This window comes from Diabrotica undecimpunctata, chromosome 10, assembly GCF_040954645.1.
Source record: "Diabrotica undecimpunctata isolate CICGRU chromosome 10, icDiaUnde3, whole genome shotgun sequence".
In the NCBI taxonomy this organism is placed as follows: Eukaryota; Metazoa; Arthropoda; class Insecta; order Coleoptera; family Chrysomelidae; genus Diabrotica; species Diabrotica undecimpunctata.
The window spans coordinates 76,883,378-76,910,504 of record NC_092812.1 but is presented as its reverse complement, the minus strand read 5'-3'; the positions used below and the strand labels follow the sequence as shown (position 1 = coordinate 76,910,504).

General features: G+C 32.9%; 1 protein-coding gene across 3 annotated transcripts in view; it reads left to right on the top strand.

Annotated features, from left to right (window-relative positions):
• LOC140452512 (uncharacterized) overlaps window positions 1-27,127 on the top strand; it is a 75,495-nt gene that overhangs the window by 33,664 nt on the left and 14,704 nt on the right. For 2 of the 3 annotated variants that reach the window (XM_072546821.1, XM_072546823.1), the window contains 8 exons: window positions 1,325-1,605; window positions 10,391-10,618; window positions 12,387-12,484; window positions 12,546-12,960; window positions 15,223-15,497; window positions 19,213-19,401; window positions 19,456-19,575; window positions 21,928-22,259. In XM_072546821.1, coding sequence (XP_072402922.1) covers window positions 1,325-1,605; window positions 10,391-10,618; window positions 12,387-12,484; window positions 12,546-12,960; window positions 15,223-15,497; window positions 19,213-19,401; window positions 19,456-19,575; window positions 21,928-22,259 — 1,938 coding nt within the window. The remainder of the gene's footprint in view (window positions 1-1,324; window positions 1,606-10,390; window positions 10,619-12,386; window positions 12,485-12,545; window positions 12,961-15,222; window positions 15,498-19,212; window positions 19,402-19,455; window positions 19,576-21,927; window positions 22,260-27,127) is intronic. The other variant, XM_072546822.1, reaches the window with a different exon arrangement.

Sequence of the window (27,127 nt, the reverse complement as noted above, 5' to 3'; positions counted from 1 at the left end):
TCTCCCTTATTGTGGATCGGGCATATGGATGCATTTTTCCAGCCTTTTGGTAATTTTTCATTAGCTGCCACCTTCTTTGAATACTTCTGCTGTTATACAGTTTTGTCCTGGACTCTTGTTATTCTTCTTTTGCTTTATTATTTCCTCTATCTTCTGATCTGATGGTTCGTTTATTTCGGTCTCATTGTTGCTTTGTTCCCGTCCGGTTTGCAGTTGTATTTCATTGGTATTCTCCTCTGGGTTTAGTAGTTCCTCAAAGTATTCTGCCCACTTCTCTACTACCATAAATTGGTCCGTGTTGCTGTCTGTCCCTTGGAAACTTCTAAAATTCGTGATGGTATTATTGTGTTTATTTTCAATTAAAACGTGGTCTATTTGATTGGCATTGTTACAATCCTGGAAGATCCATGTTGTTTTATATATGTCTTTTCTGTCAAAATGTGTACTCATGATTTTCATATTTGGTTCTATTGTAAAATTTATCAGCATCATGCCGTTTTCATTTGAAGTTTCATGTTTACTTTTCCGTCCCGTGATATTCTGTAGATATTTTCTTTTCTGATTTTTGCGTTCAAGTCGCCTATTACTACTTTTCCCTAGTCGGCTAAAGCTACATGTATTATGTAGTTTTGCCAATTTTGCACTGTGACGTTGCTATACCCACTTTTAATTAATTGTGACATGTCTTTGACCTTAAATGTTTTATTGTTTATTTTAATATAATGTTTCACTTGTGCTCATACCATTTCTGTGGGGTTTAATTCGCAGTGATAAAATAGTAAACACAGAACTGTATGTCCTCTTTACTCTGCAATTACATCAAGCGCTTTTTTTTCAACATTTCATTCAACAAATATTTTTTAACATCTTATATTAGAGTTAGGTTAACTGATTAATTGATACCACAGCCACAGAACACAAGCATTGACACAAGATTCAGATGCTTGACAGACAATGGAACTGGCATCAACGCAGTGGTAAATAAGGATAGAATCATTAAAAAATGCAAAGAATAGTAAAAGATATAGTCCATAAGAGAATGAAAAACGTGAGATGGACTGTAGTTACAAAAGTGCTAAAGTTGTCTGAACTATCATCAGCTTTATTGCACACCGATTTTTCATATTATTTACGGGAATGAAAACATTACCGGTGAAAAGTTTTCACATTGTCACCCTGTATATTACATACATTAAACGTAGGTTAGACGTCGCCTATTTAAATTTTTGTCCATCCGCTTTATAACTAGCATTGCTTACCTAAACAATATTAATTTAAAAGTATGTATGTGAAACTTTAAAATCTTACAGTATTTCTTTCACAGTTCTGATGAAGATGTCATCGAAGATGAAAACGATTTGGATGATAAAACGCAGACAGAATCTGCAGAAACATTACCATTGTCAAGCTTGATGAAAAGGGTTAGCTCAGATGACCTCTCCCAATTCTGCGCAGGTCCTTATAGTGACATTACCCCGGAGAATATTTCTGACGAACACAAACAGACAGAATCGGTATTAAAATTGGCATCATCAAGATTAAGGAAAAGTAAGAGCTCCGATGATCTCAATCAATTATTTAAAACTTCTGTCGGAGATATTATAGGTACATTAAAATTTAATCAATTCGTTGCTTGAATCTCTATACATATATTTCATTTATTTTCTTTTCTTTTGTCATCTTTTTATGTTTTTTCAATACGAGTTCTTCCATAATCTTTTTTATCACTCATTATCATTATCATATTATTATCAAATTTAGCCATGAAACTCTCACTCATTTTTAGTCAATTATTCACTTATCCTAGATGTAGAGTCTAGGTGGCTTTGCATGGTAGCAAATGACCTAATGCACTCAGACGTAAACAGCACAGCTTTTTGCAGGGTATTTTACATATGTTCTCTTTTTCTAGGAGGCTCATCGGAACATTACCAGTAGTTGATTTTACGATTTTATAATACTCTATACACTTTCCATTCTTCATTGTCTCCTTATTTGTATTTTATTTAAATAATTAACGTGGAAGTTTGTCAGAACTAACAAATTTTCACAGGAAGATCTTATCTGTGCTGAAGAATTATATATTTCCAATTTAATTATTTATTTTACAGTCTTTCCTCGGCACTAAGTTAAATAAGGAACAAAAAGAAAAATAAGTTTTCTCAGTGTTTATGTTTCTCTCCATGCTGTTTTATGGTATTTCTTTGTAACATGAAACATAGTTCGGAATTACTTATTTTGCATGTTTTGTCGAGTCTTTTTATCCATTGAATAATTTAATTTAACTTGAAAACTCATCCTTCTTCACGATTACAATGCTTAAAGTATCGAAATAATCGAACATTTTTTTCAGCTTCCTTGAAGTATTTCTTTTCCTTTTCTGTGATATTTTCCACTTTTCTATTTCTCTGTTTCGACTTTTATGGTTTAAAGTTGATCTGCACCCCTCAAAAAATAAACTTCACATTTAAAAAATTTGAAAAAAATTGAGAAGGTATATGTGATCACTAAAAGTATTTAAATTTGAGTAAAATTCATGTTTTCGTTTTCGAAAAAACTCAAAAAATTACTTTTTTCAAAGTATAAAGCGGGAAAACCAAACATATAATTTTGTTAATTTTCTTACAGCATAAAGATATAATCCTAAGAAATACCTACTTATGAATTTTTTGAGAATTTTTGAATGTACAGTTTTACCACAATAGGAAAAAATAATATGTTCCGGCTTATAATAAAGCTAAAGTAGATTAAAAAAAAAAAATATGTAAACAAATTAGGTCGATTTTTGTGCTGATTTGTCTTAGGTAATGTATTCTTTGTGTCATTTGAAATCCATTGATGTATATAGCTCGAAGCTCAATTTTTTAAGATATTATAATAATTTAACATTGGGGCAGTGGTATGCAAGATTTTTTTTATTGTTTTAGTTTTATATTCTACACATAGACCATGCCCTGTAAATGGTCCCAAGGTGTGATATACCCGTTACATATAAAAGGCGATCAGCTCCAGTATGACAACGACAGAGGTATAACCCTGTTAACAACTGCTTACAAAATACTAGCAAATATTATCGAGCAACAAGTTTACACAGTTGGCATAGTTGGAAAATACTAGGTTGAATTTACTTCAGAAAAATCAACAATTGACCAGATTCATTCAATAAAACAGATCCTCGAAAAAACATTAGAATTTAACATTGAAACCCATCACCTATTCGTCGACTTCAAGGCCCCGTACGACAGTGTCAAGAGAACAGTACTATACCAATCAATACGTGAGTTGACAATGTCTAACTTAAAAGCCAGCGTTAGCATATAGCGAGAAAATTCTTGATCCTTTGAGATTAAAGATGGTCTCAGACAAGGGGATGCCCTGGCTTGTCTCTTATTTAACATTGTCTTGGAAAAGGCAGTCCGAGACACACGAATTAGAGACGGCGGTACTATTTACAATAGATCGATACAAATCTTGGCATACGCTGATGACATTGACATAATAGGGCGTAGCAAGCGAGATGTTGTGCAATATTTCCTAGAATTGGAAACGGCTTCTAAATAGCTCGGTCTATCATCAACGAAGACAAAACCAAGTACATGTTGGTTACTAAGGATCCTATACTAAATGAGAAACGGGAAACATCATTTGGAAGTCGTATCTTTGAACGTGTTGATAGCTTCACATACCATGGCTCGCTAATGACTACTACCAATAAAACAAGCAAAGAAATTAAAAGACGAATAAACCTTGCAAATGGGCATACTATGGATTCAAAAAACAATTCCACTCAAGAAATATCCAAAGAAAACTAAAATTATTATATACAAAACATTGCTGAGGCCGGTCCTCATATACGGGGCGGAAACATGTACTCTAACGCAGAAGGATGAAAGACCTCTGGGAATATTCGAGCGTTAGATACTCCGCAAAGTATTTGGAGTTATAAAGGATCAAGGGCAGTGGCACAAAACATTTAATTTCGAATTATACCAACTATTTAATGAACCAGATGTCGTAAAGTTCATTAAAATACAGCGACTTAGATGGGCCGGACACATAATAAGAATGCTTGACAATATGATTGCTAAAAAGCTAACGACAGGAACATCTATAGGAAGAAGACGCAGAGGCCGACCCCGAATTAGCTGGTTAGATGGAGTTGAGAGCGAATTAGGGATACTAGAGATTAGAAGATGTGCAAGCTTTTTTTTGAGATTGTTTTAGTTTTATATTCTACACATTTTTCACAGAATCCGTTGTATTATTCAGTGGTCAGGCTGTAACGTATAAATTTTGCCTACCACATAGGGTATTACTATGGGGGGTTGAAAATTGGGGACAGAAATTATTGGGGTGGGGATAGGACAAGCAAATAAACGATACATATGCGAACGGCACTCAGGGTTTATTTGGAGTAGCTGGGTCGTGGATAAGTTGAATGGCAAGGGGGTTGGATTGGGGCAACTACAAAAATGAAACAAAGGGGTACTGAGATGAATCTCCTGGAACAAATGGACAAACAAAACAAACAACAGGAAGGACCTCTAGCAATTTAAAATGGACACCGCTTCGAGGTGCCAAATTATAACGATTACAACAACTAGTTGTAACTATTGAAATAATTATTAGAAATACAAAAATGGTTAGGAGACTTCTCTAAAATAAAAAGACAAAATGGTTTAGAGAAATAAACCAATCATTTATTGTTGTGTCACCACAAACAGTTACAAAAATACAGATGGCACAAAAAAATACTATATTAATAGTTACAGAGATTTATACCAAAATAATAATGTTAAAACACAAAAAGTTACCTGATTTCACCAAAAAAAAGCACTAAAGTTTCTGAGGGTTGAAACTGGATTGGAAATCTCTGAACACGAACAAATTCATCTCCAAACTGCCAAAAAGCCTGGGATGACAACCAGAGAGAAACAAAACGAGGATGGAAATAACGATTCCTCCAAACCTCACTTAAACTGCAACTGAACCATTAAACTGCTACACATTTTCCATGAAAAGGAACAAAACAGAAAACTTTCAAATTCGACGTAGAATTTTGGACATAACGCTGAGGCCCGCCATCTTGACCGCGCCTCAGCGAGAGTGTCTAATAATCTTTTAAATTCATTCGCTTAACTTAGCATAAACAAAACATATAAACTGGAATATTTATTTGAAACGCAGAATATCCTAAAGGCGGTTTCGATCAAAGGAAAATATCAAAGAATTTGCGTCCGTGATATAAAAAAAACTTTAAAATGGTTTACATTAACTTCGGAGACGTAAAAAGAACGAAATACTAGTTGGGTTTTAACTCGTACGATAGGAACAGAGGAACATGGAAAACATTATTCGTTATTTTAATACATATATGAGGGGATTTCAATTTAATACATATACGAGGGGATTTCAAAATATATATCAAGGAAAATGCAAATGCTACAAGACAACCCCAACATTATATTCCAATACAGAAGATTTGGAAATTGAAGTCGTGCGAGTACCGGGTACGTACGATAATAAACTAAATAATCCTTCTGGAAGAAGAATAGTCGATATCAGCCGAAGTGAAATCCGTAGAGAGTCATGAATGTCATGAAAACAAAACTGGATACTTGCTGGAAAGCGCTCGTATAAATTTTATTGGAAAGTTTTGTAGAAAACTAATCTCCATATATGCAAAAAAAAGAAAATCCTTCTGTTGAAAATCTTAAGACTGACCGTTTGAATGTGATCAATTATGTCTTTGGAGATCATGAATATTGTAAACAAGAATATTGCGTAAAGTTTGGCGAAAACAATGATAATTGCTTTAAGAAGAGTTCTGTAGAAACTATGGTCAGAATAATGCGAATTTTGGGAAACTGGGAGTATGTGTTTACTTTCATAATGTCTTTTTAAAAAATCTAAGATAGGTACTGTAGGCCATAATCTGGAAGGTATTGAATCTCTTATGTTTACAAATATTTTTCCTAATAAAGTTTTTATGCACTTTCTTGTTATCTATAAACCAAACATTTCTTTTACTCTCACCAAATCGTTGTGTGAATTTATTGAAAAATTTTGCAGTCCAACAAAAAATTTAATCATTTATGGATACACGTACTAACGCAAACTCTCGAAAAAAGCTACAAACATGACATAGAACTACACATATTGTTCATAGACTTCCAACAGACATTCGACAGCATATGCAGACAACAGTTATTAAAAGAAATTAAAAGGATGGTAATGCCAGCAAAGTTAATAAGACACACCTGGATGATAATGAAGGACTCATAAGCAAGAGTTAAAACAACCGGAGATACAAACGACATCAATATTGAACGTGGCGTAAGACAAGAACATAGTCTGCCAACGGCCTTATCATACTAGAAGGATTAATCAGAGACCCAGAGCTGAAAAAAGGACAATTATTCAAAGTTCAACACAAATCATAGGATACGCGGACGATTTAGCATTGATAGCGCGTGACAAACAAAAACTAGAAGAAAACTCCAAACGTTAATAGGAGAAGCAAAGAACAGAGGACTAATAATCAATCAGAATATAACAAAATACTTAATAAGTATAGGAGACTGACCAACATAAATAATAATAGGTGAAAACAAATTTCAGTGGGTCAATTACTTTAAATACTTGGAGGTGTTAGTGGACGGCGAAAATGGAAGTAGCGTAGAAATAAACGAAATAATTAAAGCAGGGAATGGGATGTTTTGGAAATATCACCCACTAAAAGACAAAAATCTGAGCAAAAAAACAACGGTGATAGCATACGGAGCAGAAGTAATGTGTCTTATGAAAAAAGATGAAGAAAAACTAAGAATAATTGAAAGAAAAATTATGAGAATACATGCCTCAATAAAGATAGAACAAGAAGAATATAGAACACTAATGAACCATGAAATAAGAAATGTAACCGAAGAAGAAGACAGTAAAATTTATTAATGCACAAAGACTGATATGGTTTGAACACATATAAAGAAGAGACGGCATTAATTAGGGAGATCACAAACTGGAAACCAGTAATAAACAGACCAAAAGGAAGACATGTTCACATGTTTTAAAAACATTTTTGACGATGGACCATTTACCTAAATGTAATTCCCACAAAGATATTAAATAATACCAGATCATTTAATTTTTAATTATCAACAAAAATGTAATATTATATATAATGACAAGTATATTAATAATTTAATGGTAATACGATCTTCACAGATATCGCTAGCGCAGTACCTAAGTACATATTTCTTTGTCGATAACAGTTTTATGATAACATGAATCATTTTCCAATGATATGTGTGGATGCAACCTTACTTTTCTAATAACAATATGTTCTCGCAAAGGCATAACTTTCATTATTTGGTAAACCTACATTATACGTCACAAAAAATTAAACAAAAATTATTAAAATATGTTTTTTAATAAATTCACTGTGTGAATACGCTATATTATATTCCGACTGACACAGCAGAGCAGTAAAATATTATACATAAATGTGTTGTCAAAGATCTTCTCTTGGTCTACTAGTAATAATATTATCAGCGTTACATGGCAAAGGTCTTTGTACGTGGTTTCAACTTTATTTGATAACATTACTGTCTACACAATTTGGCAACTCAGCACATGAATGTAACGATAGAAAACTGTAATTTATGTTAGGGTATGTAAATATTACAGATTTATCATGTAGAAATCTAAAATTAAGTTGAAAATTTCAGAATCTTCATGTTTTAATACACACGATCAATATTGATTGATCTGCTTTTTGATGTTTATAATTGATAAATTGTTAATGATTTTCTCTGTACTTTTTGTTTATTTTATCTCCGAGTCTAATCCTGGAATCCTTTTTGTATTTTTCACTGTTATCAGGAATCATCACTTCAGGAAAATAAGTAAAAAAATACCATGTTTTGAACTTTGAAATAATCCAGCTATCTAGCAAGGTATATATGTATATAAAGAAAGAAAACATTTACTGCATTTTGTCAGATTTGTTATTTTTATTACTACTGTTCTCAATACATTTTTGACAAAATGAACATGAAATATTTGTGTATCCCTTCAACATCAATTCCTACCTTCTTCCTTCTATAGTATATTTTTTTTACTTATTATCAAATGACCAATTAGCCAGACAATTTTTTTATTTAACTATAATAATTGTATATATTGTATAAATATAAACTTCAAGTCTGACACCTATACCTATTGTTTTTCATGCTTCTTTTCGACACCTCTAAATTCAGAGTAGATTATGCGTCATCCTCCTCCTAAACTATTCAGTTCTCATTTTACTTATCCACACATCTCCCTCAGGGTTTGGTTTCGGATCTCTGGAGACCTCAGCCTTCTGTGGTCTTTCCTCTTTTCATAATTTTAAAAACATCACAACTTTCTTTTTTACTTAAATTCAACAGAGCCACCCACAACCATTTCATTTTTACAGTTCTTGTCAAGATATACCAATAGTCTATTAAGCTCATGAACTTATAACTTATCCTTTTATATTTCTCATATACCTAGTGTTGCTTTATAACAGATAGGGCATTTTCTTCTTAAGTTATAAGTTGAGTACTGTAAGATCATCATATTACAAAAAAACCACGTCCCAACCATCAATTTTTGTTCATATCATATATTTGTCAACACACACAAAACAACTAACCAACTTCTTCCGTGAACACCTAATCAGTTATTTATGTTCATGAACTTGTAACTTAAAAAGTTTTACATTTACCAGGTACCAAATGTTGCTTTTTAACATACAGGGCCTTCTATGCTTAAGTTATAAGTTAAATATTACATGAACATTAGATTACATAAGCTTTTATTTTATTCACTCAACACCACCTTCAAATATAAAATATACTAATTCCTATTTCACCCATCAACAATAAATTTTCTAGAATCCACCTTCTCACATATATCTATTTTCCATTTTCCAGGTACCAAATGTTGAAAAAACATAAGGGGTCTTATATTAGAATCTCTAATTCACACCACTTGAAGACGTATGTATAGTTGGTTGCCTAACAATACCCACAAAATTTTCTCACCATATACATTAATTAATAAAACAATTTCCACCATGTTCTTAAAAATAAATTCAGGACAAATTAACAACTTAAAACAACAACATTGATGGTTGCTACTGTTACATTATTTTAATTTTAACTTTTTCAATTTTTAAATAGCGTTGGCTTCTGTCTTAATTAGACTAACACATAAAGTTACACTGACTGCTTTGTTCAGTCAACTTGTCAAGATTGTCATTTCAATCAGTTGCTTTCATCATGTCCTCGTAGACACATCGTCTCAGGACCAGCAACTTCACGTGGAGTCATACGTCGCCATGTTACCAAATCCACTGGCAAGTTTAACATCATAATATTCACCACCATATAATGTAAACTAAATTTAAAAAAACAATTTTTAACGGGTTTTTACCCACATATTTAGTGGCTCAATACATGTATACCCACCTAGTAAGTGTTTAACCACATTTTGTATTAACCTTGGTCAAAATTTAAATTTCACGTTCTTTTTAATTAAGTGGTTAAATACTTTTTAGGTGCACTGATGATGGAATATGGATTCCGAAAACGTTTTGTGATATAGTCCGATTGGGTTTTTTTTTAAATTATATACTTTTTATAAAGTATTTTTAATAATTTTTTTTTTTATAATAATTTAATTTAATTTAACTTGAAAACTCATCCTTCTTAACGATTACAATGCTTAAAATATTAGTAGGGTAAAAGTTAATGCGTAAACAGTTGTTTTCATCTTATTGTTTAATTGTTTTTTTCGGCGTCCACTTACAAAATAGAACTAGTTGCAGAATTGCTAACAAAGATATGGTTAGTAATTTACAATTTAATTTTTCACCCCTTGTTATGATTATACCGTGTGTCAATTTTAAAACTTACAATGGGCTATATCTCACGAACTAAAGCTGATATCGAAAAATACTTGAAACCGTTTCTAGGATAGTAAGGGGGATCTAAAATGACATGAAAGAGATTTCAACCCCCTAGGCCCCACCCATCACAATCAAAAAAGTTTAAATTGCAAACCCCTACTTGTGATATATCATTGAAAAGACCATAAAAAATGCTATCCAATGGTATAAATAATAATTATACAGGGTGAAGCAATAGTTGTGAAACTTTGGCTTAAATGAAAAATTTAATATATATATATATATATATATATATATATATATATATATATATATATAAATAAAAAATTGCTAGATACCTAGATTATTAGTCCCCAGAAAAACTTGTCTTCCTGAAGTATTTTTTCGTAACATTCTTAGAATATTCGGATTTTCAATTTTTTTTAGATTTCTTATAACTTGTTTATTTTTTTTAAGAACACAGCCCTACCATTCTAGAAAGACATGTGGATGTTGAAACATTAACGGATACATTTGATGACATTTCTTTTATTCATAGACCAATTCTCCGAAAGAATTTGACAAAAGACGACGACTCTTCGTCATTCTGCTTATATGACAGTAAAAAACATGTTTCTTTTCCCTCCGATGATGAGATGTTGGTTAGTTTTCGTGATACAAATGATTTCGACGTATGTCAAACTAGTAAGTATACTTATAAATATCATCAAGGGGCTTTATTAGATAATTAGGTTGAAAGTTTTCATAAACAAACACGCTAAACAATGATTTGATTTGCACTGCGCGTTTATTCTAATAGTGTTTAATAAATCTCATGAGCCTTATTTAACATGAACATACACAAGACATAACGTAGACTTGAGTTACTGCAAACATTACGCAGCCATCCCACACTAAAAATCGATAAGAGAACCATAGGAAATAGAAACACAAGGAACACTCAATATCGATGCCGCCCTAAACTTCTACCCAATCTAAAAATCCCCCAGTGGTTAAAACCCAACAACTGAGCTACGGCCGCCATTACGGCCGTAGCCGTATGCGTTCGTTTCCATAACCATAACAGGTCTTTCTATGAATATTGAATAGTATTCAGATAATTCAGGTACATAATTGAAAAATCCAGAATTGGGTCATTCCTCCAAATCATATTGAGCTGATGTATCCAACATTCCAATCATCAGGGATATTTTGACCTTTTAAGCATTTGTTAAATAGTTGAACCAACATCTCATGTAATATTTTTGGTCCAAACTTTACCAACTCAATTGGGATGTCTCCAGGTCCTGCTGCTTTACCGTTTTTCGATTTTTTGAGGCATCGCTTAACTCTCTGGTTGTTATCTCAATTATTTGTGTATGTTCCGATATTTCTTCCATTTCGATCTCTTGGAATTTACATCTATCCTCTGTCAGTAAGACATAATGGTGTTTCCTCTGTTTTAGATCTATTAACTGTAAGTTAAATTTTTCCTTTCCTTCCCTCCGGAGAGACTTTATCACCTTCCACACTTGCCCAACTCTTGTTCCACCCATATACCTATCCACCTCTGCACATCTTCGATCCCACATCTCATTTTTACTTTTCACTACTTCTCTTTTTACATCTCGATTTAATTTTTTATATATATTGTGATCTTCCTCCTTTCTCGTTGACATCCATTTCTGATAAGCAGTTTTCTTCTTGTTTACTAACTATTGCATATTATCCGACCACCATTCTTGATTTTTTGTTTCATGTTTGTCTTTATACCCCAAAGCTTCACTTTCAGCCTCATGAATGCATTTTTTAAGTTACTGGTATAATTCTTCCGCTGATATATTTTCTCGATCCACATTTTGTAATTTTGTGGCCAGTCGTAATTTGTAAAGAAATTTCGTTGAATCTTCTTTTAAGCTTTCTAGGTTATATTTAAGGGATGTTACTTCTTGTCCCTTTTCTATATTCTGCACATGAGTGTTATTGTTTTTGCGATAATTAACTACCACATGGGCCATAGGTAAACGATGGTCGGATCCACATCCTGATCCACGGTATACCCTTACGTCAGTTGTTTTCAGCTGGGAAGTTTGACGTTGGATTACATAGTCTATTATCAAGCGCAGATTCCTAATAGGTTGTATCCATGTAAATTTGTGGATGTCTCTATGTTGAAAAAAGCCATTAATAATTTTGAGAGACATTGTTTCACAAAAATCTCTAAGACGCATTCCATTGTCATTGGTAATTTGTTCCCCATATCTTCCTACGACTCTATTATTTTCTTCTCTCCCTACTTTGCCGTTTAAATCTCCTAGTATAAAGATTTCACAGTTTTCTTAAATTCAGAGAGTAGTATATATATATATATATATATATATATATATATATATATATATATATATATATATATATATATATATATATATTAGGCGTTTATGAATTTTATTATCAAAATTATATGTATTTTTAGCTGAAGAAATGTCTGCCGAAGAAATTTCACGGTTATATCAGGAATCGTGTATCAAGCACAAAACAATTGAATTAGACACCATACGCCATCAAATAATGGTACGTGCCTTTGTGTTATGTGTGCATTTATGAAATTAAGAGATTTTTATTTATTTTTCAGGAAATCAAACACAACTTAAATCATTCAGCCGTACTCAAACTAAGTTCAGTCAATATAACATCTGAAGTAAATGACACTTTAGAAGATTTATTTAGGGTTACCAACTTCAATAGTCTCACTCTTGTTGACTGCAAATTTTCTGCAGAAACCATGAATGAATTTTTGAATATGCTAGAGTATTATGATTCTGTGTGTCACCTGGAGTTGGAGATGAATTTCGAAGACGAAGATTTGTGGAAATGTTTCTGTTCTGCGTGTAGTAACATTTCTGTTTTGGAATCTTTGTCTTTGAAAAAGATGACTATAAATGAGTCTTATATGAGGTTTCTCCTCAGGGCTATTAAAACCAACAACCACATTACCATCTTAAAATTTGATGGTTGTGTGCTAGCCAAATTGCCTAGTTTTTATTTAGGTATGTATACTCACTTTTTTAGTCATGCGCTTTTTAATCGTTTTTAAATAGCTTATTTATAAGAACTTAAACCGTATTTAAATTTTACTGTACTTATTATGTAGTCTCAGTTTAGTGAAACAGACTTTTAACCGTTTTGTGCAATCGTAAACTCGCATTGCAAGCTCACTTGCAATTTTTCCGAAATTACCGTTAAGTCAACTTTACATTATGCAATGCAAGAGCTATGCAAGACAGATTATGAAACTGCACATGCCCATCGCTACGCGATGGAGCTTCATCTTGTTGGTAGTAAATAGATTGATCTATCTCATTTGGATGAATAACACCAGGAAAAATCTTCGTAATGTAGGCACTAAATAGTTAATAAAAAAATTTAGATAAACCTCACCATCAACTGTGCCCTCAAAAAATAAGGACCAATAAGGATTTGCTTATTAGTCTCACACACCCAGTGAGGATTTTCTGTGCTGCAATATCTAGTTCTGTTTTTTAACCATTCCGTTTAAATAAAACGTCGCTTCATCAGAAAAAAACTATTTTGTTTATGCACTGCAAATCTGCGTTCATTATGTCCATCATCATTTCACAGAATTCTTGCCTTCTATCAGGATCATTTTCATTTAACTCCTGAACCAACTGAACTTTGTAAGGGTGGTATTTTCCTTTTTGCAAAACTCTCAAAATAGATGATTTACTTGCATCATTGACTGCGGTAAGTTCTCGAGTTGTCATCTAACTTTTTCTCATCAGCAAATTTAACATTTCTACCTGATTTTTCAATATTTTTTGCATGTCCAATATAACGAAACTTCTTTTCAATTTTGTTAACTGTAGACTGCGAAAGTTGTTGACCAGGGTATTTATATTATTAAACATTTCACAAACCTCCTTTTGAGTTCTTGTTTTATTACCACAATCAGTCATAATTAAAATGTTTATTCTTTGAGTCTTGGACAAATGAGTCATATTTAAATTTAATAGGCGCACAAATATTATACTGACGTCTTTTAGTAACTTTAAATACCTAAATGACAGCAACCTACTTGATTTAAATCAATTGTTTATTTGGCTTTTTGACTAATATTTTATTATCTCCAAGTTTTTTCCGTAATGTTTAGCAGAAAAATACGAAAATAACTGATTATTTCCAAAGTATATTTTAATAGACCAGGCAATATTGCTGATTTAAAATTTAGGATCACGGAAGAAATTAACAAAATAACCCCTGAGGTCATACAAAATGTTGTCTGTCAAGAAGTGAATAATGCTGATCAAGTTGAACATTTAATTTAATTGTAAAAATCAATTTTCTCAGTAATAATTGCACAAACTCAAAAAACTTTATATTGCTAAACAGAGGACTAAAATCATTTTCTAACAAGGTGCCACAAGACCCCCTTCGTTATTTAAAACTTTCGAGGGGTACTTATAATTCAAAGGGGGTGCTGGAGGGGGATAATATTTTCATACTGTAAATTGTCAATTTAAGAATAGAAATCGATCTGTTTCAGGTTTTTTTCACATAGCACATATTAACTCTAAAAATGAATTTATTCCATACATAGTATACTTCAAATGGGCCGGAATCCTATACATTATATTCATTATTAATGTTTCTAGAACTCAAATCTGGCAGGAGATTTATCGAGGTTAAAAGTCTCCATTTTCGGCTGGAGGCTGAAGGAACCGTCTACTTTATTAATTATTACTATTAAGTATATGTGGCAGGATTAGGATAGGGTTATAAACAAAGTATTGTCAGTAATAGCCTTAATATATAAATATCTTAAGTTTTCTGCAAAAGATGTTACTATAACATTTGAGCTCAGAAAATATATAAAATATCATGAATTTATATACGGTGTATAAAAATCATTTAAGTGATAACCTCAAATTAAAATTAGATATGACTACAGCGCTTTGGTGCTGTCATTTGTTCATAAATTAACCTCAAAAAGCTCTACTAGTTTAAAAGGAGATGTAATACCTACATTAAAAATATAATTTTCAGTTGGAATCCATTATTTTGGGTAAGAATTATCATTCAGCATTTAATATTATATAAACAAGTGTCAAATAGCCATATTTTAAGACATTATTATCGAAAACACTGAAATTGTGTTTCTGGACTGGACTTTTGAATATGTATACTTTATATTTCTCGAAAATTTCGTTGAAAACTACATATAAGTAAAGTGAAAGAGATGTCGATTTATAACATGAGTACATTTGTTTTAATTTTTCATTTATTATTTTTAGTGGAAAATTTAATGATCAATCGAACAATTCAAGAATTGTACCTGCCGTCTACTGGTCTCTACACAAAAGAGGCTGACTGTCTTTCCCGTTTCTTATCTATCAATAGATTCTTAAAAGTTCTAGATATCAGTAATAATTTTATTGGAGATAGGGGGCTGGAATCTCTATCCAAAGGACTTTGCACACAAAACCAACCAGACGTTGGAATTTCTGCTCTTAGTATTTACAATAACCAGCTTACAGAAAAAAGCGGACCAATTATAGGCAATATTATAGTAAGTACAAATTATATTACCATTTTTTGGTAATAAATAATGTCGAGATATTCCATGTTCTAAATATTATTCGCCTTATACGCCTATGGCTTATTCGAAAAGTTATAAAATTAATTTTTTGTTCCGGAAACTACAGAATTGTTGATTATTTATGTCTAGTACTACAAGTCACCTACACTCAACATCTTTGATACAAAGTTGGGTCTTGCAGTGCCTATCTGTTTCGGATGTTGGCGACCATCGTGGCAATCTGTATTTTGCAAACTGCGGCTCTGAAGAGATTTGTGGTTGTTGTGTTGAACCACGTACGTAGATTTTTCAGCCAGGAAATTCTTCCTGGTCCGCGTTTTCCTTCAACTTTTCCTTGAAGAATTAATTGCAGCAACCCCTATCTTTCGCTGTTCCTCATGATGTGACCGAGGTATTCAATTTTGACTGTGAAGGTATGGCAAAGAGAGGTATGGCCATCGTAAATAAGAATAAGGTCGGTCCTGGGTCATTTTTCTTAACAAATTGTTTTTAAAATAATTTTGAAATGTTTCCGCTTCCATCCAACCATTTTTTGTGGCTGAATATGTTATCTCAGCATATTCCTTATCCTTTTTTGCGAGCCATGAGTCCTACACATTCTTTCCTCTAAATACAATATGTAGCAAATGGCTGGCGGCCCTCGGTAAGACGTTACATGGTTTCTTAAGCTTGAAATCCATATCGGCATTTGTCGTTTGGACCTAATAGGCTTTGACAATATATTTCAGGTAATTTTTGGTTGGAATAACCTGATCCTGAATAGCGAGTAAGGATCCTCCTGTTTCAGGGAATCTTTCCTGATGCCAACTAATAGTTCGATACCGTATTGTCGACATAATGTCTGGGCTGATTTCGTTGACATGTCGCCCATGCCCATTTTTTCATCCTTAGAAAGGTGGTTTAACCGGTGTTGTGTCATCTATTGAGCAAATCGGGCTATGTGAAGTAGATAATTCAGCTGCATCCGAAAATAACTTCGTAAATTAACAATCTGATCTTCTAATTGCTTACTTATATCCATAAGTCGTCTTAATCCCCTAAATACCGTGGTAATGTTCCTTCAACTGCACTACGAGGATGTTTTTGTGCTTTCGTGAGACGTGTTCCTACTTTTCGTTGAATATTTTCTATATCTATTGAGTCCGCTTAACAATACTAAAGAAATAGCTAAACCGAAACATGCGTAGGTGTTCTGGACCTTAAACAAATTTTACTATTAAGATGTAAATGAAGCAGCTGTTTTACCCTTCGTATGAACTCTGAAGTTAACTTCATTTTCATTTGTTTATGATCAATTTTCCGAGCGAGATATATTCCGAGATATCTATACACGTCATTTTCACTCATAGCCTCGATGTTTTGGCCATTTTGCATTTCGAGCCCTCCGGGCCTAACTTTTCCTCTGACTGTATTCAAAATACGGCACTTATCTAAACTGAAATGCATGCTAATATCATTAGAGAAAGTTTCTATAGTTTTTAGCATCTGATCTAGGTGGTTTCGAGTGGAAGCCATTAATTTCAAATCGTCCATATAAAACAGATAATTAATCTTCTACAGTATTTTCGTTTTTAATGCTAAAACCCCAGTCACTGGGGTTGGTCGCTAGACAGAATCACAATTGACCCGACCTTGGAAGAGGCCGCGGTTGATTGCGATATTTTCCGTTTCGATATTGTTTTCACCAAGTATTTGAAGGTAAATTTTAGTCTTTAATCTGAGTAAGAAATGATGGTATTTCCTGCGGATTAGAAATAACATGATAATTTAGTGTTAAAAGCCACTCAAGAACACTCCAAAATTTCCTAAGCCAGAAGTTTTGAACTCAGTCTGGTACGATTGGTTTGAGTACGATTTATTGACACTTTCTACAGAGAATTAAGTTTCCGATAGAATGCCTTCTCGGCATAATCAAAAAGCGCATTGTCGCATTTTTTGTTGATACTTACTTTGTACCTCCTTAGTCGGCCTGAGTAAATGGAGAGTTTTTGTTTTAATGTATCCAGGCACTGTTGTTGTTCTGTGTTTTTTTATGGATCATGTTGTGAGTGTATTGGGATACTTAGTATTAATTCCTCAGCTCTTTTGATTACTTTTCTACTAGTTGTTCCTTAAATATATTCCGTGATTTGATCAATATCCCTGCGAAATTATTCAATTTTTCTTAGCAGCCGTTTTTTTCCCAAGGTGCAACTCTGTCTTCTGTCCTAATATTAGTACCCCTTCGTATTCTGATCTTAATACCAATAACATTAGTAATTGCTGATGTTGCACAGTAGATCAGCAAATGCAAATATTGGAATGTGTGAGCTTCTACGACATAATTGGGTAGGACTTCAGTGTTAACAATTTGTAACAGCGCACCTAGTTTCTTGGAAGACTTTATTTTTGGTAGCGATGATCTGCTAAGTGGGTTTGTTCCATTAAACTCTTGTACAGCACATGCCATCTCGCTTACCAGACTATCTCCTAACTCGTTGTTGTCCTGCTGTGTATTTTGAGGTCGAGTTTCTTGTACGCCAAGCTCAGGAATCTGCTGATGTATTTCGTTAGTGACTTGATCTACAACTAGCCGTTGGTTATAAATCTCCTGTTCGACTTCGCTTTTGATGGTATTGAGTCTAATCTCTGGGATAAGATTATTTCTTATTATTGTCCGGTTCTGATCTGCTACTCGTTGTTTAGATACTTGAATATCTGGGTACTCCCTGCATAATTCGGCATTATTATTATTATTAGTGAAATTTCTGTCTACACTTTTTGATTGCGTTGCCACATAGATGATAAAAGATAAGATCCTGATAAAACATTGAGTGCGCTGCGTAAGTAGTAAGTGCAAACATATAGAATGTACTCCCAATTTCTGGTGAAACAGTGTGTCGATGTGGCAGAGTTACGTGCTAACGCTAAGGAAAGTTCACTTATGAGGGGCGAAAATCTTTATCGGTTCAAAATTTTTTCTGTGTGATTTTTATTTTGCAAGTAAAGTTGTGGACCGAAATCAAAACAATCAGTTTGAGCAGACGTATTTTTGCACGCTGATCTTGAATCCGTTGTCATAATAAGTATATCTATTGTCGTTTATGAGTTATATCGTTTTTATTAATTTTCTCAAAACTGGAAGTGAGTACTTCCGTTTTGATAATTTTTAACGTAATAATTTAAAGTGCTGAATCGGAATTCGTCGTCAGTTCTTCTCGATCTATAACAGTTTTTTCGATCTAAGACTGGATGGACGGACGGGCGGACAAACAAAAAGAAGAGTCATGAAAAGGTGTATAAATTTTGGCAACTTTAGGATAACGTTATGTAATTTCCATAATTTAATAGTAAAAATCATTGATATGTATATATTTAAGGGGGTTTAAAAGAAGATACGTGAGATAGTCTATGTAGACTGTCTTCTGTACCTTCATCTTGGGCTTTCAATAAAGGAAACAGAACAGATAAGGTCGTCCAAGGTACACTAAAACTAATTGTGACGAAGTATTATTTTTATCTATTTAGAAAATGGACTTACATGTGCCAACAATTCATTATTTGACAAATCCTTTTGGGACTGTGAGATATTTTTGAAATGTCTTTCTTTAATTAGTTCCTAATGTTGCCATGTTTTGAGCACCTATTTAACATCAATTTATGTTTCTGTTAAATTCTTTTTTTTACAATTAAACCAATTTTTTAGGAAAAGTGTAGAAACCTGCATACATTTAATGTTGGTTACAACAACTTGACTGACGCAGTACTTAAGCATATAAATCTTAGTTTGCCTTTAACGAAATCACTTGAAGGTTTAGGATTACAATGTACATTATTGACATGCAAAGGAGTATACGAACTTGCAGAAGCTATACCAAATAATACAACTCTTAGGGTAATTTGTGTAGAACTATAATAATTACCATCTTTATTTGCTGATATTTTTTAGAAAATTAATCTTAAAGGAAATAAAGCGATCCAGGTAAATGGAGTCGAAAAACTATGCCAGGCATTAACCAATTCTAAGATAAATAAAATTGAAATCGATGAAAACAATAGGTCTTGCAGTGTAAGTATATTTTTTTCCTTCCCTTCTCCATCACAACAATATAAAACCTAATTATGATATACAGGGTATTTACAAAGTTTTAAAATAACAATAATAATGATCTATTGCTGCCACATTTTTTTATTGATTGTCTAAGTTTTTAAAAATTATTGATATTGCTAATTTTCTTTTTATCGAATGCAGGGTGAGTCAAATGCCCGTAAATTATTTTCTCAGTAATTTTAAATAGAACACCCGAAATTTTACTACTGAAATCTATCGAAACTATCGTCACAAATTTTTATATAATATTTCCTTCTTCTAACTTTATTACTTTTTGAGATATTTTAATTTTTTAAAGCAAATTATTAATTAGGTGTCTAAATTTTTACAAATTTTAAGTAAGCCATGACTGAATTGTCTAAAACTTACAGTTTACCATAATTAAGTTAAAGTGAATTTTACTGTTGATAAAATGGTAGATATGATCTGGATATTGGGGGAATAAAAATGCGTTATTATCAGTAAGAATTTATCATGAACGGCTTCCTGAAAGGCGACAACCTACAACAGTAAGCTTTGAAAGATTGAAGGATCGGTTTAACCGCACTGTTTCAGTTAGGTATGAAAAAGACGAACGAACAAAAAGTACTGTGATACATACAAGTAAGAAAAAGCAAAGCACCAAGCAAAAATCAGAATGCACCCTTACCGTATTCAATTGCAAAAAGTATTCATCGAGGAATATTTTGAAAAGAGAATCCTATTTTGTGAATGGGCCATTAGATAAAATCAATCAAAATGAGAGATTTCTTCGATAGTGTACTATTTGGAGATGAATCTACGGTTTATAAAAACGGTTCTCTTAATAGGCATAACTTTTATTATTATTCCACAACTAATCCTTACCACATAGTCATACTAGATGGTCGCTGAACGTGTGAGGAGATATCGTTGGCAACCATGTCGTGGGAACATATTTTTTTGAAGAAAATCTAAATTTATTTTTTAGTAAATCAATTGACTCATTTTTTTGGGTTACGTTAAGAATAAAGTGTATAAAAAACCTCTAACAAAAAGGGATGAGATGAAAGGTAGAATTCGAAATATATTTTCAAAGCGTTAGTGTACAAATGCTTCGTAATGTAAGTAACTCATTCAATGACCGTTTTTAGGCGTACATAAATGATTTAGGAGGTCATTTTGAACACTTGTAATATGTAATTAAATATTAAAAATAATTTATTCAGAGTTGATTTTAATTTTTTCATAAATATTTTATTTTGTGTTTGTGTTTCACCGGATTAATCAACAGTAATTGTGAACTATCAGTTTTAGACAATACAGTCATGGCTTACTTAAAATTTGTAAAAATTTAAATACCTAATTAATAAAAAGGAAAAGACAGTTAAGATTTGATTTCACGTACAGGGCGCTTCCGCATCCGCTTATACGTATTTCGGCCCAATAGGCCTCATCAGAACGGCTTTCGCAAACGCTCTGAACGTGAAATAAATCCTTTCTGTCTTAGGAAGCAACTCTAACATGGCTTCGTATAGACGCAATGTAGCGACATCTGATAATAAAATCGTAGACTAATTTTCGAAACCAAATTCAGAATTTTCGCTTTAATCTGTGCCTTCTAAGAATGCAAGGCAAAACAGACGTTGATAAAGATGTTAAGACCTAATTAATAATTTGCTTTGAAAAATAATAAATTTAGACATAGGGAATATTAAATAAAAATTGATGTATGGTAATGGTACTTTTCGATAGTGACATAAAATAGAAGGTGTTCTATTTAAAATTACTTAGAAATAAATTTACTTGCTTTTTGACACCCTATATTCTATCAAAAAAATTAGCAATATCAATCATTTTAAAAACTTAAAAATAAATAAAAAAATGTGGCAGCAATAGATCATTGTTATTTTTTTTTTCTTTTGAATTACGCAGGGAGTGGAACTTGTTACGATTTTCATAGAAAATTGGTAAAACTTTACGTAAAACGAACAAACATTTTTCGGCGCCCTACTAGATTTTAAGTTTATCTTGCGCAATGAATAACTTTGGTTGTTTATTTTCCGTTGCAATGCTCGATAAATCGGGTTTAATACAACAAAAGAATACCAAACGTATTTACCTAATCGCTACCATGTTGTCACTTCAACTTCCATAAATATAATACTTTACAAAAAGTGTTTCTGGATGATTTGAAGTTCAGTCGTTTCTGTTTTCTACCATTCAAGACAAGTGGCGCTATAGTTGTGTCTACTCCGTAGACACAACCGTAGATTTTCTGTCTTCGAGTTTGTGTTTACCTTACCAAATGATAGGCAATATACAGCCAAGTTAATTAAACAATTTTTTTAGGATCCAGAAGCCTACTCGCAGCTGGTAAAAAAATTGTCCGCCATATGTACCGTTAACAAATCATTTATAAGTGAGGAACAAGACGTACCCGATACTCATATTATATCTCGCAAAATGTCCCTAAATTGCGAACCGAGATACACTGTGCCGGAGTCGACTAGCTTATTCCATGTAGGTTCTTCTCGACTTTCGCCTATTCCATCTCCTGTATCCAGTCCATCGCCCAAAAGTCGCTTTCATATAGTTAAAGTTAGCGAAACAGGTGGAGAAGGCCATGCGACTTCTACGAGTACTAGTCATAGTCCTAGCCCTAGTTCGAGATCCAAATCCAGGTAAGAAAATGGTTGCAGATTTTTTTCGATCCAAATGTAAAAGTGGTTTCAGTTAAATTGGCTGAAACTTTGTAGAGAGGTAGCTTTGGTCATACTGATCAAAAGTTTCCCCAAGACTCAGAAATCAATTATTATTTCTGAGTTAAGAGCTTCAAAGTGTCGGTTTTTAGTCCATTTGAATAATATACAGGGTAACAACAAGCAAATAGTAAATACGTGCAACAAACTTTGGGGGTGATACTGAGTGAAAAATAATGACAGTTTGCTACAGAAATGTATGTCCGCAAATGCATCGTTTCATAAATACGGAGTGTGGAAATTTTTCTTACAAACTGATGATTTATTTATTGTCCTGAAACCGGATGAGATATACAGATAAAACTTGTGGTTATTGCACATTTTTTGACATACGATTAAGAATTTTATATGCATCATCAGCGCCCATACGAGTAATGGTCTCAATTTTTTTAAAAGAAAAAAATGGTACGCCACTGAGGTATTTCAAATTAAAAAGAATTTTTGAATAGCTCATTTAATTTGTGGCAAAATATCTCTCCTGCCTTTTTTTCATATAAAGTGCAGTTTTTATGCAAAAAAATAAAACATATTAACGCTAATTTTAAGTTTCTTTAATACATCAAGATATATCTAATACAATAACGTTAAACTAGAGCAGAATAGCCTGTATGCACGCCAATGATGTGCAATTCTTAATTGTATGTCAAAAATGCGCAATATCTACCTTTTAAAACCCACCAAATTTAATTTGCATATCTCAACAAGTTTCAGAGGAATAAATAAATCGTCAGTTTGTAAGAAAAATTTGAACAATCCGTATCTCGAAAAAACGAAGCATTCGCGGACATACGCTTATTTATCAAACTGTCATTATTTTTTATGCAAAATTACCTGTTAAAGTTTGTCGCACTTATTTACTAACACCCCGTATATTATTCAGAAAATATTATTCAAATAATTATTTAAATTGACCAATGTTGAAGCTCTGTAACTCATAAACAATTGATGTCTGAGTCTTGAGTCAACGATAACTTTTCATCAGAATGGCCAAAGTTTCAGCGAATCTCTGAAAAGTGTCAGCCAATTTGACTGAAACCCCTTTTACATAAGCTAAATGTCGGGGTTCTTTATTTCGTGAACAAAGTTGTACTTGTACTTTTAACTCACTTTACGACAAAAAATACCTGTGAATATTCTTTGCTATAAAGAAATTCACATTCAGATGGCAGCTTTCTAGAGATAGGCCTGTGCTTTCATGTGTCAGAAATAATTACAATGTTGTTAAAGCTTTTAATCGTACGTTATGGTACGTTATTATCGTATATCCGTACACTGCTATCTGAATGTGATTTCCATTATAGTTACGAAAAATTTTTGCGCCATTAGGTGTTATCTCCAAGAAGGGAGCCGAAAAAAAATTCTAAGTTTGATTAACATATATCAAAGTGAGTAATATATATATATATATATATATATATATATATATATATATATATATATATATATATATATATATATATATCAGAATATATGTTTTGAACACTTAACTAAGAATTCAGGATATTGTAAAATAAAGTTTACTTGATAGATATGAAATTTCAAATTTTCTTTACATTTTGTACCGCCATTAACACCCATCAAAAAATGTTGGGCGCCAATTGTGTAGAGAAATAACGCTGGGCTCAAGTATTTAACAGCGTTGACTAGCTCACTCAGGTGTAGAATGGATCTTTTTTAATATAAAATATACAAAGAGGAAATCCGTTATGTCCTCCTACAAGCCTTCCTGCAAGGAAAAATATTTGGAAAAAGCGAAGTCTAGGAACAAGAAGAACATCCTGGTTAAAGAACCTTAGAAGCTGATTCAACACAACATCTGTGCAGCTCTTTCGCATGATCGCCAACATTTGTCACCGATAGGCACAGCAAGAAGAAGAATAAATAAATACTTCTTCTCTGCGGGGGTTACTTATCTTCACTAAAAGGCTGCGGAATAGAGCTGTTGAGTAATTTTTGCTGGCTATTTAGATGTTGGAACGCTGGACGTGTTGATCACCAGTATCAAAATATAAAAAGAATATTTTAAAACATTTGGTATTGGTATCAGTATTCAAAAACATAAACAAGAAAAAACAAAAAGTAACATCAGTTCAATTTGACTTAGCTCTGAACAAAAAAGGCCAAAAACTTTTGATCTCTGTATGGCTACTTATGGCTACCAGAAGCATAGCAGCCATATGTGAATTTTTGTTCTGCACTCCTCATGTATCTGAGTATAATGTTACCTGTGATACTTAAGAGGGCCGAGAAGTAAGTTCTTTGAAGACACAACTAGCGATTTGGATTCCTCCTTTGTTACCTTCAGCCGCGGGCAAAATGTAGCATTTTTAATGCCTTCTACTACTGCTATCAAGGGAAAGGTTGTAGGTCCATAATTGCCTTTTGTAAAAAACAACTGAAGATTGCAACAGGATTTGGTAGACACTGCTGAAGATCAAATATGTAGCAACGCTTACCTTCATTACCTAATCTTTTCTTTTCTCTTCGTATGCCATATCAGTTCCTGCATGATGCAAGGCTAATTCTTCTTTACACGTTCTTTTTTCATCTTCAGAAGATATTTTCCCAATTATTGTTTCTCAAAGCACTCTGTAATAAAGCGGTGAATAGTTTAGGAGAGGTGGTGCTTTATTGCCCAATATTCTTCTACAAAGGAAATGTGATTGTGTCTCCATCGTACATTCTCACTGCAGCTGTTGCGATATTACATAATATTCCGAAGAAGAGTTGTGTACCTGTGATCAATACTATACTCTTAACGTGGAGCTATGCTGGACTTGTTAATATCAATGGCTTGTATTCTATAACTCTCTCTATCAAGGACTTTATTACTTGTAGGTGGTCATTCGTTCCAAAGCCACTCTTAAATTCGGCTTGCTCTAGTGATTTCCAATTTCTGTTAAATCTCCTTTTTTTATGCAATATCATAACGGTACTATTCCTTTTTTCCGGTTTAATTCCTTCAAAAAGACAGACATTATAAAGAGTTTTTAAGGCTCTTTTGACGCATTCGCTTCCTAGTTTTATCATTTCACATACAATGCCATCTTCTCCAGGTGTTTTGTTGTTCCTCATACCCTTCAACGCTGATTCAATTTCATCTTAGGTTATATCTGGAAGTTACACTGATGCTTGATTTTGTATTGCAGAAATTTCTACCTTTGGAATGTGATCATCCCAAATATATAATGTTCTATACTACTCTTCTATTATTTTCTGGATCTCTGGTTGCTCATATGTGGCATGTCTTTGTTTATATTTTAACTTATAAATATGCCTCGTTTTTATCTTCAACTTTCGTTTTAGAACTTTTAAGCTTTTTTTTCTTTAGTACTAGTTGTTTCTTTAGTGTTAAAATTCCTTATGTCTTTCCTAATGGCTTTTGAAATGGTTTTGTTTAAATTCCTTAGCTCTGCACTGTTCGTTGTGTGCTATCTTTCATTTTCCTTCTTTTTGTATTATGTTTCTTGTGTCTTCTGCGAGTTTTTCATTTTTCCCTGTTCGCTTGTCTTGGCGTGCTTCTTTGTGTTCTTTAGGGCGTCCACCAACGTTTCTCGTTACTCTCTGGTTCTTTCTGGTATTCCCTTGTGTTCGTAATCGTAGTTGAAAATTTATTTAATGCAGTTATGTCTTGAACAGAGTTTTTTTTTTGTTGGTAAATATAAAGTCAATTTCGTTCTTGTTTAAGCCATTCGTTGATTGTTAAGTCCATTGTCTTTGGGAGTTTTTTTTTAAAGTGTTCATCACATATAGCCTGTGTTGCAGAGGGAATTCTATAAGAGTTTAATCCCATTCTTTCCTCGTCTTTATCTTCATATCCGTGAAGTCCAACTACAAACTCGAATCTGCTTGTGGCCTATTTTGGCGTTTAGGTCTCCCATCATTATAGTATAGTTGGTGGTTACCTGATGTATCAAAGTGTTAACGTTGTCTTAGAACCATTCAACTTCTTCGTCTGTGTGGGCACTGGTATACCTGGATGATCTTTAATCGAATTTGTTCGTTTACTTTGTAGATGAGATATATAACTCTGTATGTTTCCCTTATACTTTTAATTGTAAGTGTATTATTTGTGTGTTTTTTATTTTTCATGTTTTTGCCATGCTTCGGATAACGTAAGTAATTTAGTAATTTATATGCTTCAGCTCGTTTTCAAGTTCCGCAAGTTGTTCGTCTTCCATCATTGTGCTGGTGTTATATTGTTACGAACATACTCTCGGCATGGCCCAAAACCGCTCGTTTTATTTAATCTCGCTACAATATGTTATATGTTTCCATAAACCATATTCTTTGCCGTTGTCGTTTGTGAAGGTAGCCTGATCGACTCCGGGAATTTTTAGCACTTTTGTCCCTCTACCTTCGAGACTGCTACCATAATCCGGTTTCAAGGGCTGCCGGAGACTGAAGAGCTTGCATTTTCTTTTTTAAAACCGGACCTAATTTCTTTTTCTAGTTTGAATAAATCAGTTGATGAGGTGGTAATAGCGTAACGTTTGATCAAAATATAAGACATCGAATTTACCATTCAATAGTTATGAAGAATAGGAATTTCAGTCAAAATTCACAACTCACCCTGTATATTATTAAACAATGAGAGCAGACACTTTTTAATGGTCACTTGTTATTCTTCATAGGAGCCTCCATACGAGTTAGGAGTATGTACAGTTCTCACCCTGTATATTGTTAATATTATTTTATGGAGTTGAGACTTTATACATTAAAAAAATAAATGTGAGTTAAAAATAATCGAGTCTTTCGAAATTTGGTTATACTGCAGATTATTAAAAATA